Here is a 25025-nt window from a genome sequence, read left to right as displayed (position 1 = left end):
AGCACACTTGTGCTATCTTGCCCAGTAGATGTGCAATCTGAGTTTCATAGATTACTGCTTATCAATTAAAATAGGTCATGCATAGATGTTCATCTTTGAACACTGGGTGAGAGCGTGGACCCACGTCCATCCTGCCACTACCTGAGAAGGCAAGAGCTCCTCAGAACAGGGCTGTCACCAGGCACACAGGCTCACAACGCATAAGCCCCAGGTGGCTCTAAGTGAAGGGCCATAGTGGCCTGGACTTAACAGAAGGACGGGTCAGCTGGTGATCTCTCTTGGGCCGCCACCATGAGGAGACACGACTAAACTCAGTCCCTTTATTTACTGTCATTTGTGTTATGGTTCCAACTAAAATCCAAGCTTTTTCCAGGATGTCTTCCTGTCTTTCCACCCCCTTCAGCTGCCCTGAGTTCCATGTTAGCCAGCTGGGGAAAGAGTGAGCAGACCCAGGCCCCCAGGTCTGGGTGAGGCCTAACCACAAGAATCACAGACCAATGTGAGTAAGAAAAACATCTGGATTAGGACCTGAACTCCTGGCCAAGAGCCACACCTCAGTGTGCCTCCCCTTCCCGGGCTGCGGAAGGGATACCGCTGGTGGAAGCCAGACCCTTCCCCACGGGCTCCACACTGCCCCTGCAGAGTGGGCAGAGACACGAGCTGAGCTCAGTGGGAAGCACAACCACTGCGCTTTACAGCTGTTGCAGAAAGCAGTTCAATACTTGGCTTTAAGTTTCTTCCAGAAAACCTGGCTGAGGGTTGGAGTTCTGGGGCAGAGCACCAGCCCTACATACAAGAGGCTCTGGGTTCAATTCCCACCAGTGGGGGGAAAATAGAAATAGTAGGTGCTGGAGTGATAGTACATGGGTAGGGCACTTGCCTTGCACATGTCCAACATGGGTTTTCTCTCTGGCATCCTATATGGTCCCCAGAGCCAAACCAGGAGTGATTTCTGAGAGTAGAGCCAGGGATGAGCCCTGAGCACTCCTGGGTGTGGCATAAATGAAAAAACAAAAAGGATAAAAAGTAGTGATTCCAATGCGGAGACTGGGGGAGGAATGAAGACCTTAGTGCTGGTACTACTCGGTTAATGAATGTGTTTCAAACCAGCCAGTTTTAGGACGGCCCCAGGGAGCAGGATGTAAAGTTTCAGGAAACACCAATGTCATGCTCTCCTGATAACAGGAAGTGAACAAGACAGACCACCTTTCCGGCTACCTGGCCAGCTGACCTTCACAATGGAACCTGCTGCTTCCATTAGGCGGAGACTCTGGGAGACACCTCTTTCCCGGTCCTGTAAGAAGTGTATCTTAGGGGCTGGAGCGATAGCACAGCGGGTAGGGTGTTTGCCTTGCACACGGCTGACCGGGTTTGAATCCCAGCATCCCATATGGCCCCCTGAGCACCGCCAGTAGTAATTTCTGAGTGAAGAGCCAGGAGTAACCCCTGTGCATCGCCAGGTGTGACCCAAAAAGCAAAAAAAAAAAAAAAAAAAAAAAAAAAGTGTATCTTAGATGTTTTCATTTCGGCAAATATCAAGGTATCTTTTAATTCCATGCTAAAAAGGAAATGGCTTTCTGAGGAAAAGAACTGCTGTGTTAGCGTGTCAGTCCCAAGGGCTGTCACCTTTCTGTAGTGCCTACTCCCTGTTTTGCTCCTCTTTAGGCCATAGCTGTGTGAAATCACCCAGTACTTGCTCTTCTCTATTTCACTTCACACAATGGCCTCCGGTTTCATCCAAGTTGCAGCCCACTGCAAGATGCCCTATTCTCTTACAGCTGCATAGCATTCCACGTCGCATCTATACCCACAGCTTCTGGGGCTCTCTGGCGGCTCTTGGCCTGTGGGTGGTTCTCATATCCTGGCTACTGTACTGTGCTGACTTACCAAGAGCTGTGATGGAGATGGGGGTGCTGGCGCGGCGCTCCCCCACCACCTGCCACTCGCCGTCCACGGCCCTCACCCACTCCGTCACGTGGCACTCGTACTGGCCCTCGTCCTCCTTCCTGCTGTTGAAGAGGCCCAGGCTGAAGGCGCCGGGCTGCACCTGCTCCAGCTGTATGCCTCCAAAGCGGCTGCGCTCCCAGTAGGCGGCGCCATACTGCACGGAGCCCTCACGGTCCAGCCAGAGGATGTTGCTGCGGCGGTTCTGCCTGTCCACGAGCTGCCAGATGACCGAGAAGTGGCCCTGTGGCCGACCCGCCGTGCGGACGCTGCAGGAGAAGTGCAGGTTCTCGCCCTCCAGGATAACGCTGGCGTTGCTGGTGACCTCCACGGAGATGCTACTCTCTGGGAAGGACAGAGCACAGTGCTGGGGTTCTGGTTTGCCCTGCACCTCCCCACCGGCCTAAGACAGGAGCATACCTGTGGGCAGTCCCTGACACTTGCTGCTGCCAACCCTGGCATTCTGCTCTGCTCCCCAAGACTTTAGCTTGGAGACCCTTGGCACTCTTTGGGGAATGCATGGGTTTAGGACAGTGAGTTCTAGGGCCTGAGTGTGAATCAGATGCTGAGATATATAACTTAAGGACACGATGCTCAGGGCATCAAACAATTTACCAGGCAACCTACAAACTATTGGGGTGGTTAGGGAAAAATCCTAGGTTTCCCAGGATTTTTCATTTGAATTTGCAGAAAGATGAGTAAGTCGGGGAGATAATGTCACCTCAATCCTTCCACTGTGCATGGTGCTACAACAGTCAAACAGAAGTGGAACATCTATAACATGCCCCTGTGTCCTCTGGAGGTGGGATTAGGAAGTGTGTGTGTGTGTGTGTGTGTGTGTGTGTGTTGGGGAGGGGACTGGATGGAACGTGCTTGGAAGGAAACTTGTGCTTAGGTGTGGCCAATACGAGGTGCTGCCAGGGCTCACAGAGCAGGGGGGCGAGCCCCCACCACAGACCTACCTCGAGCAGCTCTCCATCCTGTCCGCCACTCACCACCCACAGCTTCCCCTGCGCTCCACTTTGAAATATTCTGGAATCAGAGTTACGATAAAGATCGTATCTACTCTTTGCTGCCTCTATTTAGCCTTTGCTGCTCCCTGAGTTCTATGAATGAGCCCAACCAGATCAGTTAAGCTCGATACCTTCCTCTATAGGACAGGAGAGTGCTGTGTATGACACCTGCTTTTGTAAAGAGCCAAAAGAAAGTGATACCGTGTTCATAAATCACCTAATATAAAGAAAGCTTTTAAAAATGAATCATAATTAATTTTACTATCCCCACTAATTCCTCTGACTTCTATAAAGGCCAGAGGTATTCTAATCTATCTTAATAACAAATATACTATTCTGCATGATCATCTAAATTAAGTGCACAAAGTCTCCCAATAATCATAACAAAACAAAATACCCTAACTAATTTGGCTCCCATTTCCTGGGTACTGCCCATGTGAAACACACAACAAACCAAAATCAACGAAATTAAATCCCAGATCAAGAGGCATGGGTGATTGTTGCAGGAAGAGGCACACATACCCAGACCCATGCATTGAATCAATCTTTCCTCCCTGTATTTTCCCCACAGGGAGAAAAAGGCAAAGATGAGCTCAGAGACCTTGCGTGTAGCTCCTAAGACGGTGAAGATGCCTGCAGGACCCTGTCTGGAATGGCTCCTTCTATTTAATGTATTTGTTTGTTTGTTTGTTTTGTGGGACAACACCCAGTGATACTCAGGGGTCACTCCCAGCTCTGAGCTCAGGGATGACTCCTGGCAGATCTCAGGTGACTACGGGATGCTAAGGATCTAACCTGGATCTGCTGCATGTAAGGCAAAAACCTTACCTGCTACACTATCTCTCTGGCCCCATGTAATGACTCCTCTCAGTCCTGGTGACATGGCAGGCCTAGCACTCTTCTTGAGAGAAAATCCACAGAGCTACAGCAGCTCCTTATCTGCCACTATCTATAACACAGGACCTAAAAGTATGGAGACTGAGGCAAGCCAACCGGAGTGGAGGGATCGTGATGAGCCTGAACGAGGTCCTTCCTCACTCAAGCTTTGATTGCTCATGTGCAAAATGGAGATAGATATGATACAAACAATCCCTACTTCTCAGGGCCTGTACAATGGGGTGTTTGAAATATCATCACAGATAATAACACTACTTCTCTTTAAAGACTCTTCAGCACTATTATCAATTCAAAAGGGCTCCTTAGCACCAAGGGGAGGAAAGCCTCCCAGTCTTACGCAGAATAACAGATCTCATTCATCCCTGCTGTCACCCCAACAGGCTCCTTAAAGGCTGCTTGCTGGGTGCTCTGTGCTGAGCAAGCCTGAAAAAGCTTCCCAGTGAGAAGGTATCACTAGAAGGAAAGCCAACCCAGCGGCCCAGGCAGCAGCCCCAGCCCCGCCTGCCTACACTATCTGTGTGTGTTCCCGGGCCTGAGAAAAGGCAGCCGACAAACTCATCTTCTCTAGATTCAGTGAAAAACTAGGACAGAGCTGATGAGAATCTGAGTGCATGTTGACAAATAAAATTCCAAATCAGCAGGTGGGTGACGTTCGCACAGGCTAAAGCTCAGAGCAGTGGATTTGGAGTTAGAAGCAAATGTTTCTAATGCAATGCAAGCTCAACTGCTAAAGGGACCTGTGGCTCTACCACTTCTCTGTGTGGTACTCTGGCTTTTCTGTTCACTGGACGAATATAAAATTGGCCTCTGCAGGGACCAGAGAGGGGTGGAGCAGAGCAGGAGATGAGATATGCAGAAGCATTTTTGACCGGCTCTCAGGAGAAAAAGCACCATTAAGTTCCAAGGTATAATCATCATTACCGAAGTGATCACTGTTGTTCTTGGTAGACTTACCCAAGTGGCCTTGGGGCAGGAGCTGGTGGTGCTGGGGGACTTTAACTACCCAGTTATCTGCTGGAAAAGCAATACAGCAGGCCACAGATCATCAAACAAGTTCTTGGAAAGGGGTGGGGGGGGAAATCTCTTATACAAAAAATATAAGAAGGAAACAGTGTGGCTGCCCTTCCCTGGATCCTTACAAAACAAAGAGGATTAGTTGCAGATTTAATAGGAGAGAGTCCGTGGTTAAGGCAGGCACAGACTAACGGGAACATAGAGAGTGGACATTCAATTCTACTATTTTAATTCTACAATGTCCAACAAGCACCTACCCTATGCAAAGCACCATGCTAGGCATTGTAGAAATGGAAAAATTAAAAAACAAAAAAGACCAAGAAACAAAAGCATTGCAAGACAATGAGTGTGAGTGCTTTCAACTAAAATAATAGGCATGATAGAAAGTATTCCTGTGGATGAGAAAAGAAATAGCAAGAACCTTTGTTTTTATATTCTTCACACTTGAATATTAAAATTGTAAAGGTGTAAATTAAACAAATGTAAGGGGATTTATTACCAGGCTAAGAGAAAGAACAGGACGAGCCGTGGAGGAAAGGTTAAAGGTTAGTTTGGAAACTTCACTATCTCACTTAAAACCTGGCACTGACAGCTTTAAATCTCTCTTTACTAGAAATAGAACTGTAAAAGAGATGAGAGATTAATGAGAACCTCCTGCTGTTGTGGATGATAAACCCAACACAGGCAAGCATAGGGAGTCCCCAGAGTCTGCCCCCCACCCTGGCTTACACTGAAGCAGGGACCCCACCTAGCAGCCTCACCATACCATGCCTTCGCTCTAAGAAGTTGGGAGCTGTCCAACCCACAGATGGTGAAAATCCCAGTTTCAACAGGGAAAAGACAATTAGGCAAATGGAAGCTTTTAGACACACTTTCAATAATGCGCTCATTTGTTTGTTTGTTTGCTTTGGGGCCACTCCTGGCAATAGTCAGGGCTTACTCCTGGCTCCATGTTCAGGGATGACTCCTGCAAGTCCCCGGGGACCATCTGGGATGCCAGGGATCAAACTGGGGCTGGCCACATGCACGGCATGTGCCCTATTGGCTGTATTATCTCTCCTGCCCCAACCCAATAACGCACTTTATGGCTTTAAGCTCATCTCATAGAAGATCTGCCCACTGAGAAAGTACATTTTCAAGATGGGCATCAATTCTGGGCTTTGCTCCCATACAGGTACACACAGCTGTCTCAGAGTCTGTGTTATCCCTGAAAGCAGGAGGCAGAGCTGGCCTGAGTGTCCCCTGCACCCCTGGACTGCAGACACTGCGAGTATTTGCCTCTCTGGGAGGACCTGAGGAGGGAACTTGCTCAGGTAGGCTGGAGAAGTAAGAGATGAACCAATCGGCTTCCTGACCAGTTCTCTGAGGACCCCCAAATTCCTCCTCCCCCCGTCCTTGCCTCCCGCCTCCAGGCTTCCCTGACTTCAGCAGCCCAGCAGAAGGAGGAAGCAGCAGCCCAACACACCCACTTACTGATCGGCAGCACAACGATAGGGATATTCTTGGGCCTCTTGCTCTCCTTGTCGATGAAATCGCCCGTGACTGTTTTCTCCCGCTCGGTCACACGGCAGTTGTACTTCCCACTGTCCTCCTGACGGAGGTGATAGATCTTCAGCACAAAGACACCGTCGCTCTCCTTGGCCACTTTCAGCTGCCCCCGTGCCTCCCGGTGGGCGAACTCATTGTTGAGCACTGGCACAGCATTGGGCCCCATGCTGGCAATCAGGGAGCTGTTGAAGGCCCAGGAGACAGCAAAGTAGCGATCAGGGACATTCTGCGCTTCCAGGATGCACCTGAACTCAGCCGCCTCGCCGGCAGTGTATAGCCGCTTCTCGGTCTCCAGCCGCACCAGAAACTCCTTGTCTGTGAAGGCAAATTGTGAAATGTGCACATTCTTGAGCATTCTGGGAAATGCACCTTAGGTGCCTCAACAAATTCCCCTCACCCATGCCCCTCTTTACTCCCCCCCCCCAATTTTATTTAAACACCATGGCTCATAAAGTTGTCCATGATGATTTGTTACAGGCACTCAATATTCCAACAATAATACCACCCTACAGTCACCTTCCCCCTGCCACTGATTCTATTTTCCTTACTAGCCCTCAAGCTTGCTCACATAACAGGCCCACATTAATTTATTTTGTACTGCTTCTTACCACTAACTTTACAAAAGAATGATCAAAAACTATTTTCGCAGAAGAAACTGAAAATCGTTGTATCCCCTCATGAGGACATTAAGTCCTGTCTGCCATGGCCTTCTTCACTGTGCTCACCCTGAGGAGGTAACACCATGCCTGTCTCGAGAGGAAAAGGGAACTCAGAGCCAGCTGACATGAGTCCACTGGACTCTACTACATCACAGAGAGAACTCTAAGTAAGCTGCCCCCGACAGTGAGTGCTGGTGGGGCTCTGCCAGTAACTTACTGCCATGCCTCAGGTTAGAACCCTGGAGGTTAATAAAGAACATTTGACCTCACTTCCAACATGTGTAAGTCAAAGATCCAAATGTCTACCCTTCACACTCAGAAAACTCCATGTAAGCAGAAAAACTGTGAATAGTTTCTGCAGATACCATTAAGACTTTTCCTACTAAGGCTTGTGAGACAGAACTATGCAGTGCTCTGAGTGCTGGCCCTAATCCTAACACAGACACAAAAATAAACCTATTGATATAGTCTCCATTTCAGTGTGATTATTGGAAATAAGACACAGACAAGACAACCCTCTAACAAAACTATACATGGGAAAAGCAGTTAATGTTTTATAATTAACCTTTCCTCATCAGATCAACTCTTGAGAAGTACGGAGAAAGCATCTACTTCTGGTAAAAGCCAGAAACAATTTCTGAAATGGTCAATGAGTCCAAGTACCCTTCAAGGCATATATGGGTGAGCAAGGAGGGTCTCACGGCCACTAATAGCCTCCTGCAGCTGTATCTTGGTGCCTGATGTCCATCAATCACCTTCAAAAGATGCCTGGATTCTTGTAGTTTCATTAGCTCCAACCTGCTTTGCCTTACCAACCTTGACACTTCCAAGCAATTACCACTACCATCTTTGCCTCATAATTTTGTTAGTGTGGTTTTGGTTTTGGGGAAAATAACTAGCAGTGTTCAGGGCTTACTCCTGGCTCTGTGCTCAGGGATCACTCCTGGCAGTGCTCAGAGGACCGGGGGCAGTGCTGGGGACCCAAGCTGGGTTATATGCACACAGAGCAAGCATTCTACAAAGCATCCATAGTCTCTCTCCAGCCCAGCGAGCCCTGATTTAATCCCAACATCCCATGCCCTCTGCAATTGCTTCCTGGAGAACACCTGGTGAACACAAGTGTAGCCCTACTTCTACCTCTTGCACCCAAGCTTGGCATACACCCAACTTTTCTCAGGCTCTTTATCTACTCCCCTCTAACATGTGTCTTGCCCCAACCGTCCATTTCCTGTTCCTGTGTTATTAGTGCCTTCCTTTATTGCCCAAACTTCCCAACAAACAAGACTAGCATAACCTACGTGACAGCTGCTCAGTTTCCCTCTTGTGAAAGACCACCCACACCCCCTACCCCTGCACTGTCACACATGCACTCAGGGGAATTTGCCCACATTACTGGCCAGCTATGGGCACTCTGGTCAACACATAACAGTGATTTCGAGGCTTCCAAGGATGAATGCAGACAGGAGCCTACACTGTGGGCCTTTGATGTTTCCTCCATGAGGCTGACTCAAACTGTGACCTTCTTTGAGCAGCTGATTCTTCTTTTTGAGAACTCTCCCCAGGCATGGCTGGAGAAGAATCTTGCACATTCCCAGGCTGAAGGTGCAAGATTTACAGTGCACCATCAAACTGCAAAACAATTTTGCTGACAGTTATTCCCCATCAAGCAAACCTCTAGGAACTGATTTATGGCTTTTCTAGCGCCCTCACTCTTCAGCTCACTGAAATGAACTTCTGGTCCTTCTTCAATATTTCACTTGCCATTTGCTAAAATGTCACCCATGATCCTTCTCTCTCCACCCAGCACAACCAATGACTTCCCACATAAGCTTCATCCATGGCTGCTGCGCACGCACCTGCATGAGCACACACACACACACACACACACACACAAAAAAAAAAAAAAAAATTGCGCTCCATAGCATATTCTCCCCTTGCTTCTGCTCTTGCTTGTCAGAAGACTCTCTTCTCTCACCAAGACCTGCTCCTCTGACTAACCCTCATTGCTGCTTCTCTCCCAACCCTTTCGTCTTTGCAGGCCCTCACTTCTCCCCAGTTTAGCCTCTAACTGAGCCCCACATCCCACGACATACCAGCGATCACACACACCAACCATCTCTAGACGAGTGCTCATGAGATCAACTCCTTAACTAAAATTTATGGTGGGGAGGGGATAAAAAAGTCCCAGGGCCAAAGAGATAGTACAGGGGTTTAGGTACTTATCAGCACACAGTTTGCCTGGTTAGATCCTCAGCACCAATATGGTTCTGTAAGCTCTGCTAGAAATGACCCCTGAGCACAGAGGCAGGAGTAAGCTCTGAAGCACCAACGGGTGAGACCCAGCCCCAATCCCCTGACCCCCAAAAGCTACCCAGAGCAGCCACTAATGGGGAAGCCAAGATTTTGAGGTGTCACCACCTGTCATTTCTTTCCCCCACCTTTCTTCTAGACCACAGTCGAAGAAACCACTTGGAACATCTGATTCGGGGCTCCTGGACAGCTGGACTCCTCCTACCACCGTTTTCTGCCACCCTCGGCTGCTTTTCAAACTGCAGTCATCAACCCCTGTCCTGGCCCCAAGAGCTCTTTCTGCCCAGTCTCTCAACTCCAGACCCGACACTGTGACCAATGTTCAGGCCGTCAACATGATTTTCCTGCTCAAGCTCTTATCTGATTGTTTCACCCCCTGCTTTAAAACAACTGCAAGGTCAGCACCTTACCCATGGTGCTATCTCTCCAGCCTAATCATGTCACATTAGGAGACAAAAACAAAAAAAATTCTGTCTATTATTAATCAGTACAACTTTAGAAAAATTTAGTATGTCCTTTCCAAATCCTTATTTTTATGTTTTATAACTCATGATTATATACAAATATATGGTTTCTTATATGGTTTCTAAATATACAAAAGATATCTTGAAGGTTAAGAAAAAATCTCTATATTCTGGGATGGGAGAGATAGTCCAGGGTAATGTCATGGCCTTGGCTGAACCATTCAAATCTTGGCATCACATACAGTTTCCTGAGAACCACCTAGTGAGGCCCCTGAGCACAGAGCCAGGAGTAGCCCCTGTGCACTGGCAGATGTGGTCTATCTGCCCCTCCCCCTCAAAAAAAATCTCTATTCCCCACTCCAAGTATTAGTAGCAGTGATTTTTAAACTTTAACTGAAGGGGAGAGGATGAAAAAAGAGAACTTCCTTTCTTCATATATAAGAGGATACAGAAAACGTTGGCTGCCCTCTGAGGAGAGAGCAAGGCCCTCAGAAGCCCTCCATCTCTAAAGGATTTACCTTCTACACTCTCACAAGCTCCAAGAAGAAGAGCTGGAAAACTCTTGATCCGCAGAGGCCAAGCTCTGCACTAATGCAGTACAAAGAGTTTCTCGCTGCCTTTCTCCACTCACACCCATACCCGGGACTCAACATCCCTCCTGCTTGACTTCTCTCCACTTGCCAAACACAACACTGTTTTTGTAGCTTTGTGTCACTCCTCCCGCTACTCCTCAGGAATGAGACCCATCAAAGTCACCAAATGGTTGGTTCTCTTGAATTCGCCTTAACAATTACGCCATTCAGGGAAAAGTGATTATGGCAAGAACATACTGTGTTTACTGTGCTTCTAGAGCATTCTGTACACAACACAACTACAGCACTTGGAGTGCTCCACTCAGCCATGGTTCTACATTTGCAAGCTCCCCCGTGTAGGGACCACATGTTACTTATCTTTGAGTTCCCAAAGACTTTTGCCACATCTTCCAGTTTATACCCTTACTAAACGTTTACTAAAATGTAAAATGTGAAATGTAAAACGTTTACTGAAACTAAAGGAAGGGCACAAACTGGGGCGCAATAACTGATCAGCACAGAGTCACCAGAATCCATCCACATTTTCTTTTCATCTACTTCTCTGCTGGCTCAGACTGCAGATTCAATGGGCAAATTCAAAAAGGCCTAAGTGCAAATTGGTTACTATTAAAATAAAAAAGATTAACGGATGTGACTTAATTTGAAAGCATTATAATGTGAAGTTTGGTCTACACTTTTGAAGCTGATCTGAGAACCATCTAGGAAGGGAAAAGAGTGATATGAAATAAAGCGCCTTGCAGGATGGCTTAGGACTGGGAAATCCAGCAGTTTTAAAATGCCCTTGACTCCACAGAGCAGATAAAGTGCTATTTGCCTGGGAGCCCAATTCTTTTCATAAACCCTGGGATCCATTAGATGCAGAGAACGGCTGGCTTCTGCACTGCTACTCTTGAGCCGTGTTTGATGAGACACCACCTGGCGAGATCACCTTGTGTGTGCTGAAACTCAGAGGAAGTGTGGTGAAACTCAGCTCTTGGGACACCCCAAGAGCTGGGCTGAGCTTTCTGGGTGCAGCTGAGGAATAAGAACTGTAAGGTTACATTGTAGTCGAAGGCCATGTGGGGGAAGGGAGTTGCGGGCTGAATGAGGGCTAGAGACTGAGCACAGCAGCCACTCAACACCTTTATTGCAAACCACAACAGCTAATTAGAGAGAGAGAACAGAAGGGAATGCCTTGCCACAGTGGCAGGGTGGGGTGGGGGGGAGATGGGAATGGGGAGGGTGGGAGGGACGCTGGGTTTACGGGTGGTGGAGAATGGGCACTGGTGAAGGGATGGGTTCCCAAACTTTGTATGAGGGAAGTATAAGCACAAAAGTGTATAAATCTGTAACTGTACCCTCACGGTGATTCTCTAATTAAAAATAAATAAATTAAAAAAAAAAAAAGAACTGTAAGGTTGTTTCCAAAGAACAAACCAAGAGGCAGCAGAACTCCCCAAGACCAAGACCCCTTCAAGCAGCCCACGGGACAAGGACACTCCAGGCACGGCCTGAAGGGGGAGCTCCAGGCCCGGAGAGGGAGTACCGCGGGCTGAGGCTCTTGCCTTGGCATGCAGCTGACCCATGCTCAATCCCTGGAACCCTCCATTTGGTTCCCCAAGTTCTGGCAGAAGAGACCCCTGAGCACAGAGCCAGGAGACAGCTCTGTCTGAATGCAGCTGGGTGTGGCCCCCAAACCAAAGCCAGGCTGGCTGTGGCACCTCAACTGGAGGAAAGGCTCTTGGACCACCCAGCTTTATCTGCCATCAACACAGCCACTGTCCAGAGGCCTAGACCGAATTTTTTCCTTCTCTCCCCAAGGTAAATAACCAAAGGATACTGGACCAACTGAGGTCATTCAAAGACCCCTCCCCCCCAGTACCTCTTGAGGCCACTAAAGAAGGCAGTGGTGAAGGGGACCACAGAACTGACCAGTGGGCTGGACGTTGACCATGGTGCCCTCGGAACGCTTCTGGGTCATGGCGTACCACGAGCCATCAGGATCCTGGATCCACTCGGCAGCCCTGCAGTAGAACTCGCCCTGGTCGGAGGGCTGGAGGTGGAAGATGGTGAGGCGAAAGGTGGTGCTCCCCAGCTTATCCAGCCGCACCTCGCCCAGGCTCTGCCTCTGCGCATACTCGCTGCTGGACTGCAGGACGAAGTCTCGGGCCAGGGCGATGACCTCCACGGGCTTGTCGCTGCCTTTCTGCCGGAGCCAGGCCACAGATAGGTGGCTGTGCTGGACAGTCTCTGTGGCCACTTCACAGGTCAGCTCTAAAGGGTCCTGCTCTACCTTGTGCAGTGTCTGGGGCACAGCGGTGGCCTGCAGAGTGTCGGGGATCACTGCAACACAGAGATATTCCAAAGCAGAGTCACAATATCACAATCTCAATGCCTGGGGCTGACCCCCCCGCCCCCCTGCCCAAGCCAACCCTGTGAGAATCACTGGGGAGCCACTGGCGACTCCCAATAGCACAAAAATGGCAGGGGCTTCCTGTTGGGGTTTGGACTGCAATATGTAAGCATGCATACTTGCTGGTTCTGTGTTTAAAGAACTCTTGGCTAACAGAGGATGTGGTTTTGCATAATAAATGAGCTCCCTAAAAACATCAGGTTATAAAAGGACTCTCCTCTTAGGTCAAATGAGACTTGGTTGCTCCTTTTAGCAAAGTCTCAAGTACCTGCACTTCACTTCTCACTGATCGCCCACCAGAAATATATATTGGAATTTTCAGAATTTTTATACTTAGACAACTTCATTTCTGCCTGATGCTCCACCACGACTGCCCCCTCACTCCCCCAAATTATCTTTTGGGCACTAAGCACCCCCACTGATGGATGACGGGCCCCCACTGTAACTCCATGCTGTCTCCCTTGCCCCCCCACCCCCCCGTGGGGCTGGTCAGTGTGTGGCAGCAGACGAAGGGACCCGAGACTTTGGCACTGGCTTCAGTGCTGGTGAGGGGGAGGGTTGGGCACAGGAGGCCACTCAGGTTGACTGCCCCTATCCTGTTTCTGTTGCAGGGATATATCTGGTGGTGCTTGCTCTTGGCTCTTGCTTAAGGATCACTACTGGCAATGCTCTGAAAGACTCTGGGCCATCATGGGGACACAACTGAAGCTTCAGACACACCTGTGTTACAGAGTCAGTTGCATGTAAGGCAAGTGCCTTTCTCCCTCTTCTATCTCTCCGGCCCTGATTTCCTGTTTTGAGCCTCACAATGAGAACTTGGTCAGCGCAACCAAACAGCTTGGATAGGTCTGAGCGTTTGCTGTGGAAACACTGGGCCCAAAGCTGTCCACACTGGATTCTCCCCAATGCTCCCTGGAGCTTCCTGTAGCCTGCAGACAGCCAGGGATAAAAACAGGGGCCCACTTCTCTATTCATGGGGCCAAAGCAAAGAGGTACCTGCGCCAGCGCAAAGGTCCCCGCCCAGAGCGCCCCTCTGCCCCTGCCTGGCTGCTATCAGAGCACACACTTTCCTCATTTCTCCTGAAAATAAGCCACACATGTGTTGTCTTGTCTTTTCATATCCCTTTCCCACTATGTTCTCTGAACCCTCTTTACCATCTGCAATCCGTCTTTTCAGTCTCAACCTTCTATCAGTTGCAAATCAAGGCAAAATAAGTAAATAAATAAATTGGTACACTCATGCCACCTGTTGGCCTCTAAACTATCTGGGGAGCTCTGAATATTTCAGATAAAGCTGCACTTGGAGCAGGTGAGTTCAAGTTAGAGGGTGGCAAAAGGCCCAGGAAAGGGGTGAATGTCTTTAGGCAAGGAAGGAAGCCCAGAAAATCATATTCTCTTCCTGCCCTCTGAGAACTCGTATTCCCAGAGGTGAGCCACCTGACCCCACAGAGCAAGCCCACCTGACCAGTCCGCCAGGGGTAAGAGAAAAAGCTGCAGTCAGAACAGGGCACTGGGAGGAACTCCTCACCTATGAGGTTTGTTTTGGCACTGTAACTCCCAAAGTACTGGACATCGGTGCTGGGCGTGTGACACTCGTACTCGCCAGCGTCCCGGGCCTGGAGGTCAGTGATGTGTAGCAGTGCCACGTTGCCCTGGGTGCGCTCCACGTAGATCTTGCCCCCACGGACCCGCTGCGTGTAGATGGCGTAGGGGAAGGAGGGGTCCTCGGTGCTGACGATCTGCACCTCGCGCTCGGGGGCCGAGGGCAGGTAGATGGACCAGTGGAAATTCTGCTCGGCAGGGCCCTGGAAGCCGCTCACATTGCACCAGATGGTGACGTGGGAGCCCTCGGTGCGAAACAAAGGTCCCTCCTGCACGGCCACCTGCCGCTGAGCCGACATGACACCTGAGGAGGGGACACAAGAGACACACACATACACACACATGCAACACTTAGTTCTCAGGTCAGATTGCAAGGAGAGCAGATCCCAGGCCAGGCTCCCTATTTCCGCACTGGGACACTGACCAGAAGGCTTGCCGGCCTTCGGCGAGGGAGGCGCTCTGTGATTTATCAGTATTAATTAAAACTCTCAGAGGCACAGCACCAGCTTCATTTGCATAGATGAGGATTTGATGGTGCAAAGAAGCGGTTCTGTTTCTTTGTCAACATGGCCTCTCGGGAATCTCACGGAGTCTCTCTGCCACTTAGGAGGCAGTGTTCTGTCTAATAATAGCGTTGTTTATCAAGGTTTTCATAAAATGAGCAGGAGAAGTTGAGCTTCTTGGTGCAAATGCGAATGAAAATAAATAAAAGTCTAGCAATCTGGCTAAAAGGGAAGGCTTCTTCCAGGATTCCAGGGCTGGCGAGCAGAGGCGGGGAGTGGGGAGGCCAGGAGCTCTGTCTTGGCACTGTCCCCTCTGCTGGGAAATGCAGCTGCTGCCAGGAGCTTTCCTTCCCTCTGTTTTCCATAAAGGGAGAGCCGGGAACTCCTGCAGGCAGCAGGTCCCCTGCCAATTTCAGCTGAGTACATAGGCCTTGCACCCAGAGACCCACATGCTGGTGACAGGAGAGTGACTGTGCAGATAAGCAAGTCACCTGTCTGCATGCTCACAGCTCTGAGTTGCCCATTAGCCCCGACTCCTGGCCAGGACATGGTTCCCCAGGTCCTCCTGTCTGCCTACTCTGTGTGCTGCTCCTGTTTCTCTCTATTGTCTCTCTGCTTTTAGGAGGATGGGGCGCAGGGTGAGGTGGGGAGGGACACCCAGTGTTGCTCAGAGGTTACCTCTGGCTCTCTGTGCTCAGGAATTTCTCCTGGTGGTGCTCTAGGATCAAATATGGGATGCCAAATATGGGATGCTGAGGATCAAACCTGGGTCAGTTGCCCTTACTCAAGGCCCTATCAGCTATACTCTCTCTCCAGCCCCTCTCTCTTTGCTTTTGGGGCTGTACCTGTCTCAATGCTCAGGGATTACTCTGAGCTCTCTGCTGTGGAAAGGGGTCACTCCTGATGGTGCTGAGGAGAACAGGCAGGGATAGGCATGAAATCTGGGGCTCCTTGGAACCCCCTCCAAGTGTTTCTTAACAGCACCTCTTCTTGCAGAGCGGGAATGGGATGACATACACAGTAAAATGGGGGTTCAAACTTGGTGCACCACACACTGACGTCAGTTTCTTCTGCTGTACCTGAGACCCGAACCCACAGTCCCCCTGAGGCAGCCATCCCTGGCTACAGGACAGGACAGCAGGAGCATTCTGGTGGCCAGGGGCCACGCTGTTCCCTTCTGGCCCTGAAAGGGTTCTCAAGGCTCTGCAGTGTCTTGAGTTGCCCACACTAATGTTGCCACTGAACTGCCCTGAGTCGTAGCACACAGGCGCAATGAGTTGTGCCTCCGATGCTACAGGAAAGTCATAACACAAGGTCAGCACGGGGCCAGGCCAGCCTGACCCTCCCTAAAGACAGCAGCCAGGACTCCTCCCAAATGTAGTATTCTATAGCCCTGGACCCACAGAGGACAGGGTTTGGCCCCGGATCACGCAGGCACATCCCAAAGTGGTCTCCAGACTGTGTGAGAATCTCTGGGTACCAACACTGCAGCCATTCCTGCTTCCGGGAATGTTTCTCCCTCTGCAACAGGAGCTGAGCTCTGAGTGTAAACCCATCTGAAGTGGCTCTGGCTAAGAACAGCTGGACACTCCAATACTAGTGTGACTGCAGCTCTGGGCACAGCCTCGGAGTGTCTGCTCCTCAGAGCGAGCTGATGGCATCTTTAAAACAGACTCTAGGAAAGACTGGTGGATTGAAAACTCCTTTTCATGCAGAACCCTTTTCTCAAGCAAAGTCTTTTATTGCAGCCTTCTAAGCAGAACTCAGGAGGCCCAGATCTGCTCCTGGAAATACTCTGTGTCCCCAACTCAATGCAGGGGCCCAAGAGTGCAGTGCAACTCAGGCCCCAGGCTGCAGGGAGTTACGTGGGCCACCCCAGCGGTGCTGGGGGCTTCCAGGACCATACCTGGTGGTGCTTGGGGGGCTTTCAGAGCTTCACCTGACGGTACTAAGGAAATCACGGGGTACCAGAGATCAAACCAATGCTAGCAGCATGGGCAGAGCCTGGATTCTTCTTCTTTGCTCTGGCTCCAAAATGCTACGTGGAACCCTGCCATAGCTTTAGCAGAGGCAGTGGGGAAATGGAACAAATGGGGTGAGCACAAATCCACAGAGCCATGTGGCATGTGAGTGGACATGGCACTGTCCAGTGAACAGCATGGGGCTGTGCTGAGAATCAAGGCAAAGGCAACATGTCAGTTATTCCCTGTGTGTTCCAGTGTGGCTTGTTAGTTTCCCTCTGGTCTGGAATAGTGTCAACTGAATCCAGGACTGGATTGGGCTCAGGAGCACAGGATATGCCCTGAAGGACCTGGGTTCAGTCCTCAGCACTGCCCAAGAGAGGGGGCTCAATCTGGAGAGAGCAGTGGCAGGGCTCTTGCTCTGGACTGGCTGACCTAAGTCCACACCACTTATGGGCCCCAAACCCTGCCAGGAGTGACCCCTCAGCACAGAGCCAGGAGTAAGCCCTGTGCACATCCAGGTGTGCCCCAAAGCAAACAAAGAACTAGCAGGAATGTACTCTGTACTGCACCTCAGGAAATGGGATAATACCCGGAACTTAGAATTTTTAAAAATCATGATATATTTTTAAAAATAATAATGCAGGGTAAGAACTGGGGTTTGGGTGTTTTGTTTATTTGAGGGGAAGGAGAGAACCCAGGGCCTCATGCATGCATGATGAGTACCATGAAGCTACAATTCTGGGCCGAGAGACTTGGCATTGTGGTGTCTAGGCCGTAGGGAAGAACATTCCCCATTAAAGGCCTTCACTAGTTTTAAGCTCCTCCCCTTTGCAAAGGCTTGCCATTGATTTGCAGCAAGAAGTTCCATTCTCTGCTAGTGAATGGGCAGAAGGAGGCAGCTGAGGCCCATCAGATAAGCTATTGTGATGCAGTAATGAGCCTATCCAGAGTGCCTTCTATTTACAGACTTTACAAAAGCACTTGCTCTTTGGATCAGTCACCTCACGACCAGCAGGGTAAACAGTGTTAAGTGGCGTGAATGAGCCAGGGCGTCAGGGTCAAAGCAACTAGTCCAGGCAGGAAGCAGGTAATAAACAGCCTTAACAAGTAAACAAATATGGGACTGGACTTGAACCACATATACTAGGCTGCACCTGCTTAATCACTAGCTCCTGGATTTCGTGCCCATCCCACTAAGGACCTTTGCCCCCTGAAGAAGATGCTGATTTTATAAGATAGACCTTAACACAGAAATAAAAATGAACTTTTTCTCCTCAAGACCTGAGTTCACCTTCCACACTCTCCACCCAGTGCATTTCCTTCTGTTGCTCAGGAGCTGCTATATGCATCTCTGGGATGCTGATGCCTCCGACTGGCTCCCAGCTCTCACCCAAGCACCATCCAACTCTTCTCAAAACTCTTCTTCAGCAGGCACTGCCTTTATCTCAACCCTTTATGGGTGGGGGAAGAGGGTGTGTGAGCCACATCTGGTGATACTGAGGTGATACTGGATCTGCACACAGGGATCATTCCTGGTGATGTTTGTAGGATCATACGGGATGCCACAGATTGAACCCGGGTCCACATGTGAAGGCACTTGCCTTACCCTATTGTGCTAGCTCTCCGACCCCTTAAATAACCTTTTGTAAAAAATTATTTATTAGTAATTTTTTAATTTTATCACTGTGAGACCAAGTTATAATACATAAATAATAATATGTAATATAGATAATAACAAAGCTGTTCATGATTAGATTTCAGTGTTCCAACACCCATCCCTCCACCAGTGCATATTAAATAACCTTATAATAAATAGAAACTATAGACATTCCTGTACTCTTTTTATTACTTTGCAAAAGCAAATACCAGTTCTATGCTCTAAAAAGATCAAGTAATCTGTAGAACTGTATATAAAAAAAAGGCAGAAAGAAAAGACATGGGAAAACAAGGTGCAAACAAGACTGACAGAAAGGAGTGCTGAGCATAGAGAGGGTACAAATTGAGCTGGCGGGTGTGAAGAGGGTGTGCTTTGCACATGTGAGGTACTGGGTTTGACCCCAGAACCACCCTACATCACCAAGTATGATCCATGGCATGGCAACAAGTATGAGGCTTCCCTGGCATCACCACAGAAATATGGAAGAGAGTCATCCAAGCAAATCAATTATCACTCTGAATGTCAATGGTCACAGTGTACCATTGAAGAGACATTGTGAGAGTGAATCAAAATGTACAACACAACAACTTCCTGTTTACAGGAAACCCATATTAAATATAGAGACACACACAAAATAAAAGTAAATGGGCAAAGAAAAATATACTGTGCTAATACTAATCAAAAGAAAGCAGAACTAGTATATTAACTTTGGAGTAGATGTCCAAATATGGAAAGTTACCAGAGATAAAGAAAGGCATTCTATAATAAAATGTTGTTTACTAGTTCAACAAATGCTAACAGTCCTTAACATGTAAGCATCTAATAACAGAGTGTGAAACTTCATAATGAAAAATCTGCAAGGAGAAATGAATGAATCCACTAAATACCTTCTATCACAAATGGACAGACCTAGCACATAGACTACTACTACAAAAGTAGTTAAACTCAATTATGCCATCAATCAACAAGATGAAGGATATGTTAGAATTACTCAATTCAACAGCAGAATACACATTTTTCTCAAGCTCTCATGGGACATTCACCAAGGCACAGCACCTTCTAGGCCACCAAATACACCTTAGCAAATTAACAAGGACAGAAATTATACAATGTCTACTGGCAAACCAAAAACTAAATCAGCAACAGAAAGGTAACTAAAAATTCCAAACACAGAGATTCAACAATGCACTTCTAAATAACACATGGGCTAAGGGGCAACTCTGAAGAGAAACTTAGAAGTATTTGGAATGAAATGAAAATGAAACACAACACTCCAAATGGTGTAGGTGCACAAAATTAGTACTTAGGAGGAAGAGAACCAAAGTGAGTTACATATATATTAGAAATGAAAGATCTAAAAATCAATACTCTTAAGTTCCTACCTTTGGAAATAGAAAAGGAAGTGCAGAAGTAAGTAGAAGAAATAATAAAAATTAGATCATCAATCAATGACATTGAAAATAGGAAATCAAAAGAGAAAAATCAATGGGACCAAAAGCTGGTCCTCTGAAAAAGTCAATAAAATTATTAAACCTTTAGCCAGGCTAGCTAAGAAGGCACACAATATGAATATCAATATGAAACAAAGGAGTCACTACAGGTGTTATGGAAATTAAGATAAAGGAATACCATGATTAATTCTCTCACAAATCTGATAGGCTAAACAGACCAATTCCTTAAAAAACACAATCTCTGAAAACTCTGACAAAAACTAGATAAAGCTGTCCTTACTTATTTATTTATTTACTTAATTCTTTTATTGAATCACCATGTGGAAAATTACAAAGCTTTCAGGTTTAAGTCTCAGTTATTAAAACTGTCCTTTTTGTCACAAATGAAATGACTGTCTACGTAGAAAGCCTGCAAGCACTGTAGCACTGTCATCCCATTGTTCATCAATTTGCTCAAGTGGGCACCAGTAATGTCTCCATTGTGAGACTTGTTACTGTTTTTTGGCATATAGAATATGCCACGAGTAGCTTGCCAGGCTCTGCCGTGTGGGCAGGATACACTCAGTAGCTTGCTGGGCTCTCCGAGAAGGATGGAGGAATCGAACCCGGGTTGGTTGTGTGCAAGGCAAATGCCCTACCTGCTGTGCTATTGCTCCAGCCCAAGCCTGCAAGAACAGACAAAAAATGTTCTTGCAACTAATTGATATGTGATTATAGCAAGGTTTCAGGATATACGGTTAATATACAAAACACAGAAATGAGAAGTAACTTGCAAAAGATACATCTAACAAGGGATTGCTATTGAGAATATATGAGAAATTTCATCAACAACAAAAAATTCAACAATTAGGAAAAAATCTGATATAAACTGAGGAGATACCTCAATGAGCTGGAGCACACACTTGGCATATGGGAAGACCAGGCTCAATCCCTGGCACCATAAACTCTTTTTCTATCTGAGCACTGAGCTGGGAGTAGCCCGAGTACAGTGGGTATGGCCTCCAAACCACAAGAAAACAATACAACACAAAACGAAAAACCCAATCTTTCACAGTGATTCACTAATAAAATTTTTTTAAAAAATCTTATTTTTTTTAATTATTGATTTTATTGAATCACCATGTGAAGTTACAAAGTTCTCAGGCTTATGTCTCAGTTATACAATGCTCAAATACCCATCCCTTCACCAGTGCCCATATTCCACCACCAAACACCCCAGTATACCTTCTACCCCCCAACCCCACCCCTGCCTGCATAACTGATAAATTTCACTTCCTTTTCTCTTTACCTTGTTTACATTCCATATTTCAACACAAAACTCACTATTGTTGTTGGAGTTTCCCCCCAAAAAAACAGCCCTACTGAGAAGGAAGCATTTGATAATTAGTTTTCCATTGCTGAGAATGACAAGATATGAAGTCTTCATTTAGGATTTCTGTATTTTAGTATTTTAGTAATTAAGTCCTGGGAGATTTATATTAGAAATTGCATCATTTCCCTTCCTGGGGCAGTATGGGGCAATGGCTTAGTTCACAGTCTAGAGACATGGCTGCAACCAGTTGCTGGGACCAAAAGTAGTCTAGCCGGCCTCAGGATCAGATAGTGGTCGATCAGCAGCAAAGCGGCCGCACAAAAGTGTGGCCACCTGGGTCAAATCTCGGCAGAGCGCGCGCCGGTATTGGCCCCAAACGAGACTCAAAAACAATCTTATTTAAAGAGGGCCAAAGATCTCAATACTTACCAAGGAAGCAATGCAGATGGTAACTAAGCGTATGAAAAGATACTCCAATTCATATGTCAACAGGAAGGTGCAAATTAAAATAATGAGGTAACATGCCCATTAGAACGGTCAACGTCCAGAACCTGCCCGGCAGCAGATGCTGGGAGGCTGGGTGCAGGAGGCACTCTTGGCCCTGCTGCAGAAGTGCAAAACGGTCCAGTCTCTGAAAGACAGTCTGGCAGCTTCATGAAACTAAGCCCAACCCGCCCCATAGAAGCAGTGATGATTCTGCCTCCAGTAAAGCCTTCATATGCATGTTTGCAGTCGCTTTATCCTAGATTTTCTAAACTTGAACCCAATCAAGATGTCTTTCAGCAGTGAAGAGAAAACCTGATACATCCAGATAATGGGATGATTTGAGCATGAAAAGAAGTAGCCTGCCAAACCCTGGAAAGACAGAGGAATACTAGAAGCAACCAGGAAAGATGCAGACCAATAGATAACAGATAATATAATGGGGGGTGGGGTGCGCACAGAACTATGGGGAGCAAGGTCATCGTGTATCTGTGGTGCTGGAGCAGACTGTGTGTGGCTGGGAATCACTTGGGGGTGCAGACTCAAAGAGCACAGCAGCCAGGATCGTGCTTGGTGCATACAGGAGCACTGGGGGTCGAGTTCAGCACTTGATGCAGCAGCTACGAAGCGATCTCCCAATCCCATGAAACTGTCAGTAGAATTTTTAGGGCAGGCCTCAACAGAACTACCACAATCACCAGCAATAGCAGGAGGGAAAGATGGAGAAAATACTGCAAAGAATTTCATGGGTAATTTCAGCCACAGCTGCCTTTGAAATTTCTCCAAGATATAAATTTTTAAAAGTTTTTAAAAATGTTTAGGAAGTTTTTTAGGTACACGATAAAATGAAAAAGAATTTACTGGTGTTTTAAGCTGTATGTTTTAAAGTGATTGATTTTATGGTGATAAATATCAGGACTATGGAAGCCCCTGAACCCTAACATTGGCTGGGAAGTTGAGTTACAGTCGCATTGCTATTCTTCTTCATTAAAGGTCTGGATGTTTCCTATAATTTTCAGAAAGGATTCAAGGCCACAAAGAAAGATGAAGACTCACTGCTTTCAGTCACTGGTCAGGGAAAAGGTTGTGCCTCTTTGGAATTTATTTTGACAGTCTCCCTGCATTGACATAAACACGTGCCATACATAGCTGGGCTAGTTTTTCAGGGTCTTGCCTGTCGGTGGACACTCCTGCTTTTCCCCACGTGCTGGATCCCAGATGAACCTGCTAGCCACAGGATGATTTGAGGTTATGTGCACTGGAAGGTTTCACTGCCTCCATAAAAGCCGGTTCCCCTGTGTATTTGGGTTGGGGGCAGAGTGGGAGAACCTCCTGGGCTCAGAGACTCTAAGGCAGACTCCAATTCACAGGCACATCATGATGCGATAAGAGCTCACCCAAGTGTCACAATCTCACATCTACTGTCACCAAAGCTCTTACAGAACAAGCAAACAATGCCTAGAACCCAAGCCACATTTCTCTCTCTATAAAATGGCAATAATATCCTGTACCAGAGATCAAACAGCCCTGGGAAAACCAGCGCTTTAAAATCTCAGGAACTGCAGAGATCACTCAGTGGTTAGAGCACAAGCTTTGCATGCAGGAGGCTGGAGGTTCCATCTCTGGCACCACTGATCACCAAAGAACCCAGGAGTACCCCTTAAGCACAAAGCTGGAAGTAGCCCTGAGCACCACTGGCTGTGGCCCCCGAAACTAGAACTAAGTAAGTAACTCATTTCTACCAGTGTGAGCAATCGCTCTGAAAATAAGGAAAAAATGTTAAGTACAAGCACATTACAAAGAATATTAATGTTAACTTGAGTTTAAAAATGCAAAACTGTCAATGCAGTAATTAAAAAAAAACCAAAAACCTATGCTAAAAAGAAAAAAAAGCAAGAAACCAGCCCTACAGAGGTGACCCAAACACATTAATCGAGGTGACTGGGGTTGCTCTGTGGAGTGGCAGATGTGGAGGATTCCCTCCTTCCCAACAAACACTTTCCTTTTATTTCCCTATTCTTTTAAAGAAGTGAGTGTGTGTTGTTTGGAAAGCAAGATAAATAGCTCTAATGATTCGCACATTGCCAAACTCACTCAATCCTCTGAGCAGGGAAAGGAGGTCAGCTTCATTGCCGCCTCATTTGTCAGACAAGGAAATGGTCTTACAGCTTTCACCACTTTCTCATGACAAAGAACCAGCAGTTTTCTGGGTCTGTGACTCATACTGAATATGCTTGATGAGACTGTAGCCAGTGAGTAAGAGTAAACCAAGCGGGCTTTCCTCTCCACCACACCCTAACATTTATTCTGGGGAATCAGGGGACTTTGAAATGGCAAGCATGGAGCCAGCAAGATGGTAAAGTGGATAAGGGGCTTGCTTGCACACGACAGACCCTGATTCCATCCCTGGCACTACAGGTGGTCCCTGAGCCCACCAGTAGTGATCCCTGAGCATAAAGTCAGGAGTAAGACCTGAGCACCCCTGGGTGTGGCCCCAAAGCAAAAACAAACAATAAAAAAAATACTGGACAAACCACCCAACTTGGGGGTCAGACCAGGCCAGGCCAACTGAGCGCTTTCTAGAACCTAAAGGCTCCGCAGAGTAAGCAGCCAGGAATACTTAGGTGACAAGATCAGAGGATGCCACTTTGTTTGGTTGTGGCTACTAGGCCATACCTGATGTTCAGGGCTTATCGCTGGCTCTGCACTCAGGAATCACTGCTGGGGGTGCTCAAGTGATCATATAAGATGCCAGAGATCAAACCTTCATCAGCTTCATGCAAGCAAATGCCTCTACCTTCTGTACTATTTCTCTGATCCTGGGGGTGCCACAGGACACGAATTAAGAGATCCTTCTATCGCTTTCTGGGCCAGGGGAGTACAGACGGAGACAAAAGGGTCTGTGAGACAATGGTGCCCAATATATGATGCTACACTTGCAAACAGGTCCAACTGCAAGCGGGGAACTGGGCAGAAGCCACAGGGAGAGGACCAAGCCTACTTCACCCTAAACTGAGCATCCCAGGGGAAATAGCTGACGACAAGTATGCTGGCGTCAGTGACGCCTCAGAGCCTCCTGAGTCCCCAAAGATCTCCCAGAAGTGACAGCAGTGGACGGGGGTCTTGAAGGTTCCCAAGGAAGAAAGGCCACATGTAGCCCTGGATTATGCCCCAGGACCAGGAGACGTTTGCCCAGTCCTGTGAAAGGAGGGCACCCAG

The 25025-nt window shown here is 47.7% G+C and overlaps 1 protein-coding gene across 1 annotated transcript in view; it reads right to left on the bottom strand.

Annotated features, from left to right (window-relative positions):
* Nucleotides 1-25025, bottom strand: part of IGSF3 (immunoglobulin superfamily member 3) — a 104621-nt gene that overhangs the window by 31661 nt on the left and 47935 nt on the right. Inside the window, exons 2-5 of the mRNA XM_055138639.1 lie at nt 14363-14740; nt 12354-12764; nt 6342-6731; nt 1888-2289 (exon numbers count right to left, since the gene is read on the bottom strand). Coding sequence (XP_054994614.1) covers nt 1888-2289; nt 6342-6731; nt 12354-12764; nt 14363-14740 — 1581 coding nt within the window. The remainder of the gene's footprint in view (nt 1-1887; nt 2290-6341; nt 6732-12353; nt 12765-14362; nt 14741-25025) is intronic.

Source organism: Sorex araneus, chromosome 5 (genome assembly GCF_027595985.1).
Source record: "Sorex araneus isolate mSorAra2 chromosome 5, mSorAra2.pri, whole genome shotgun sequence".
Classification (NCBI taxonomy): domain Eukaryota; kingdom Metazoa; phylum Chordata; class Mammalia; order Eulipotyphla; family Soricidae; genus Sorex; species Sorex araneus.
The sequence above is the reverse complement of the archived record's forward strand: the minus strand, read 5'-3'. Positions and strand labels throughout refer to the sequence as shown.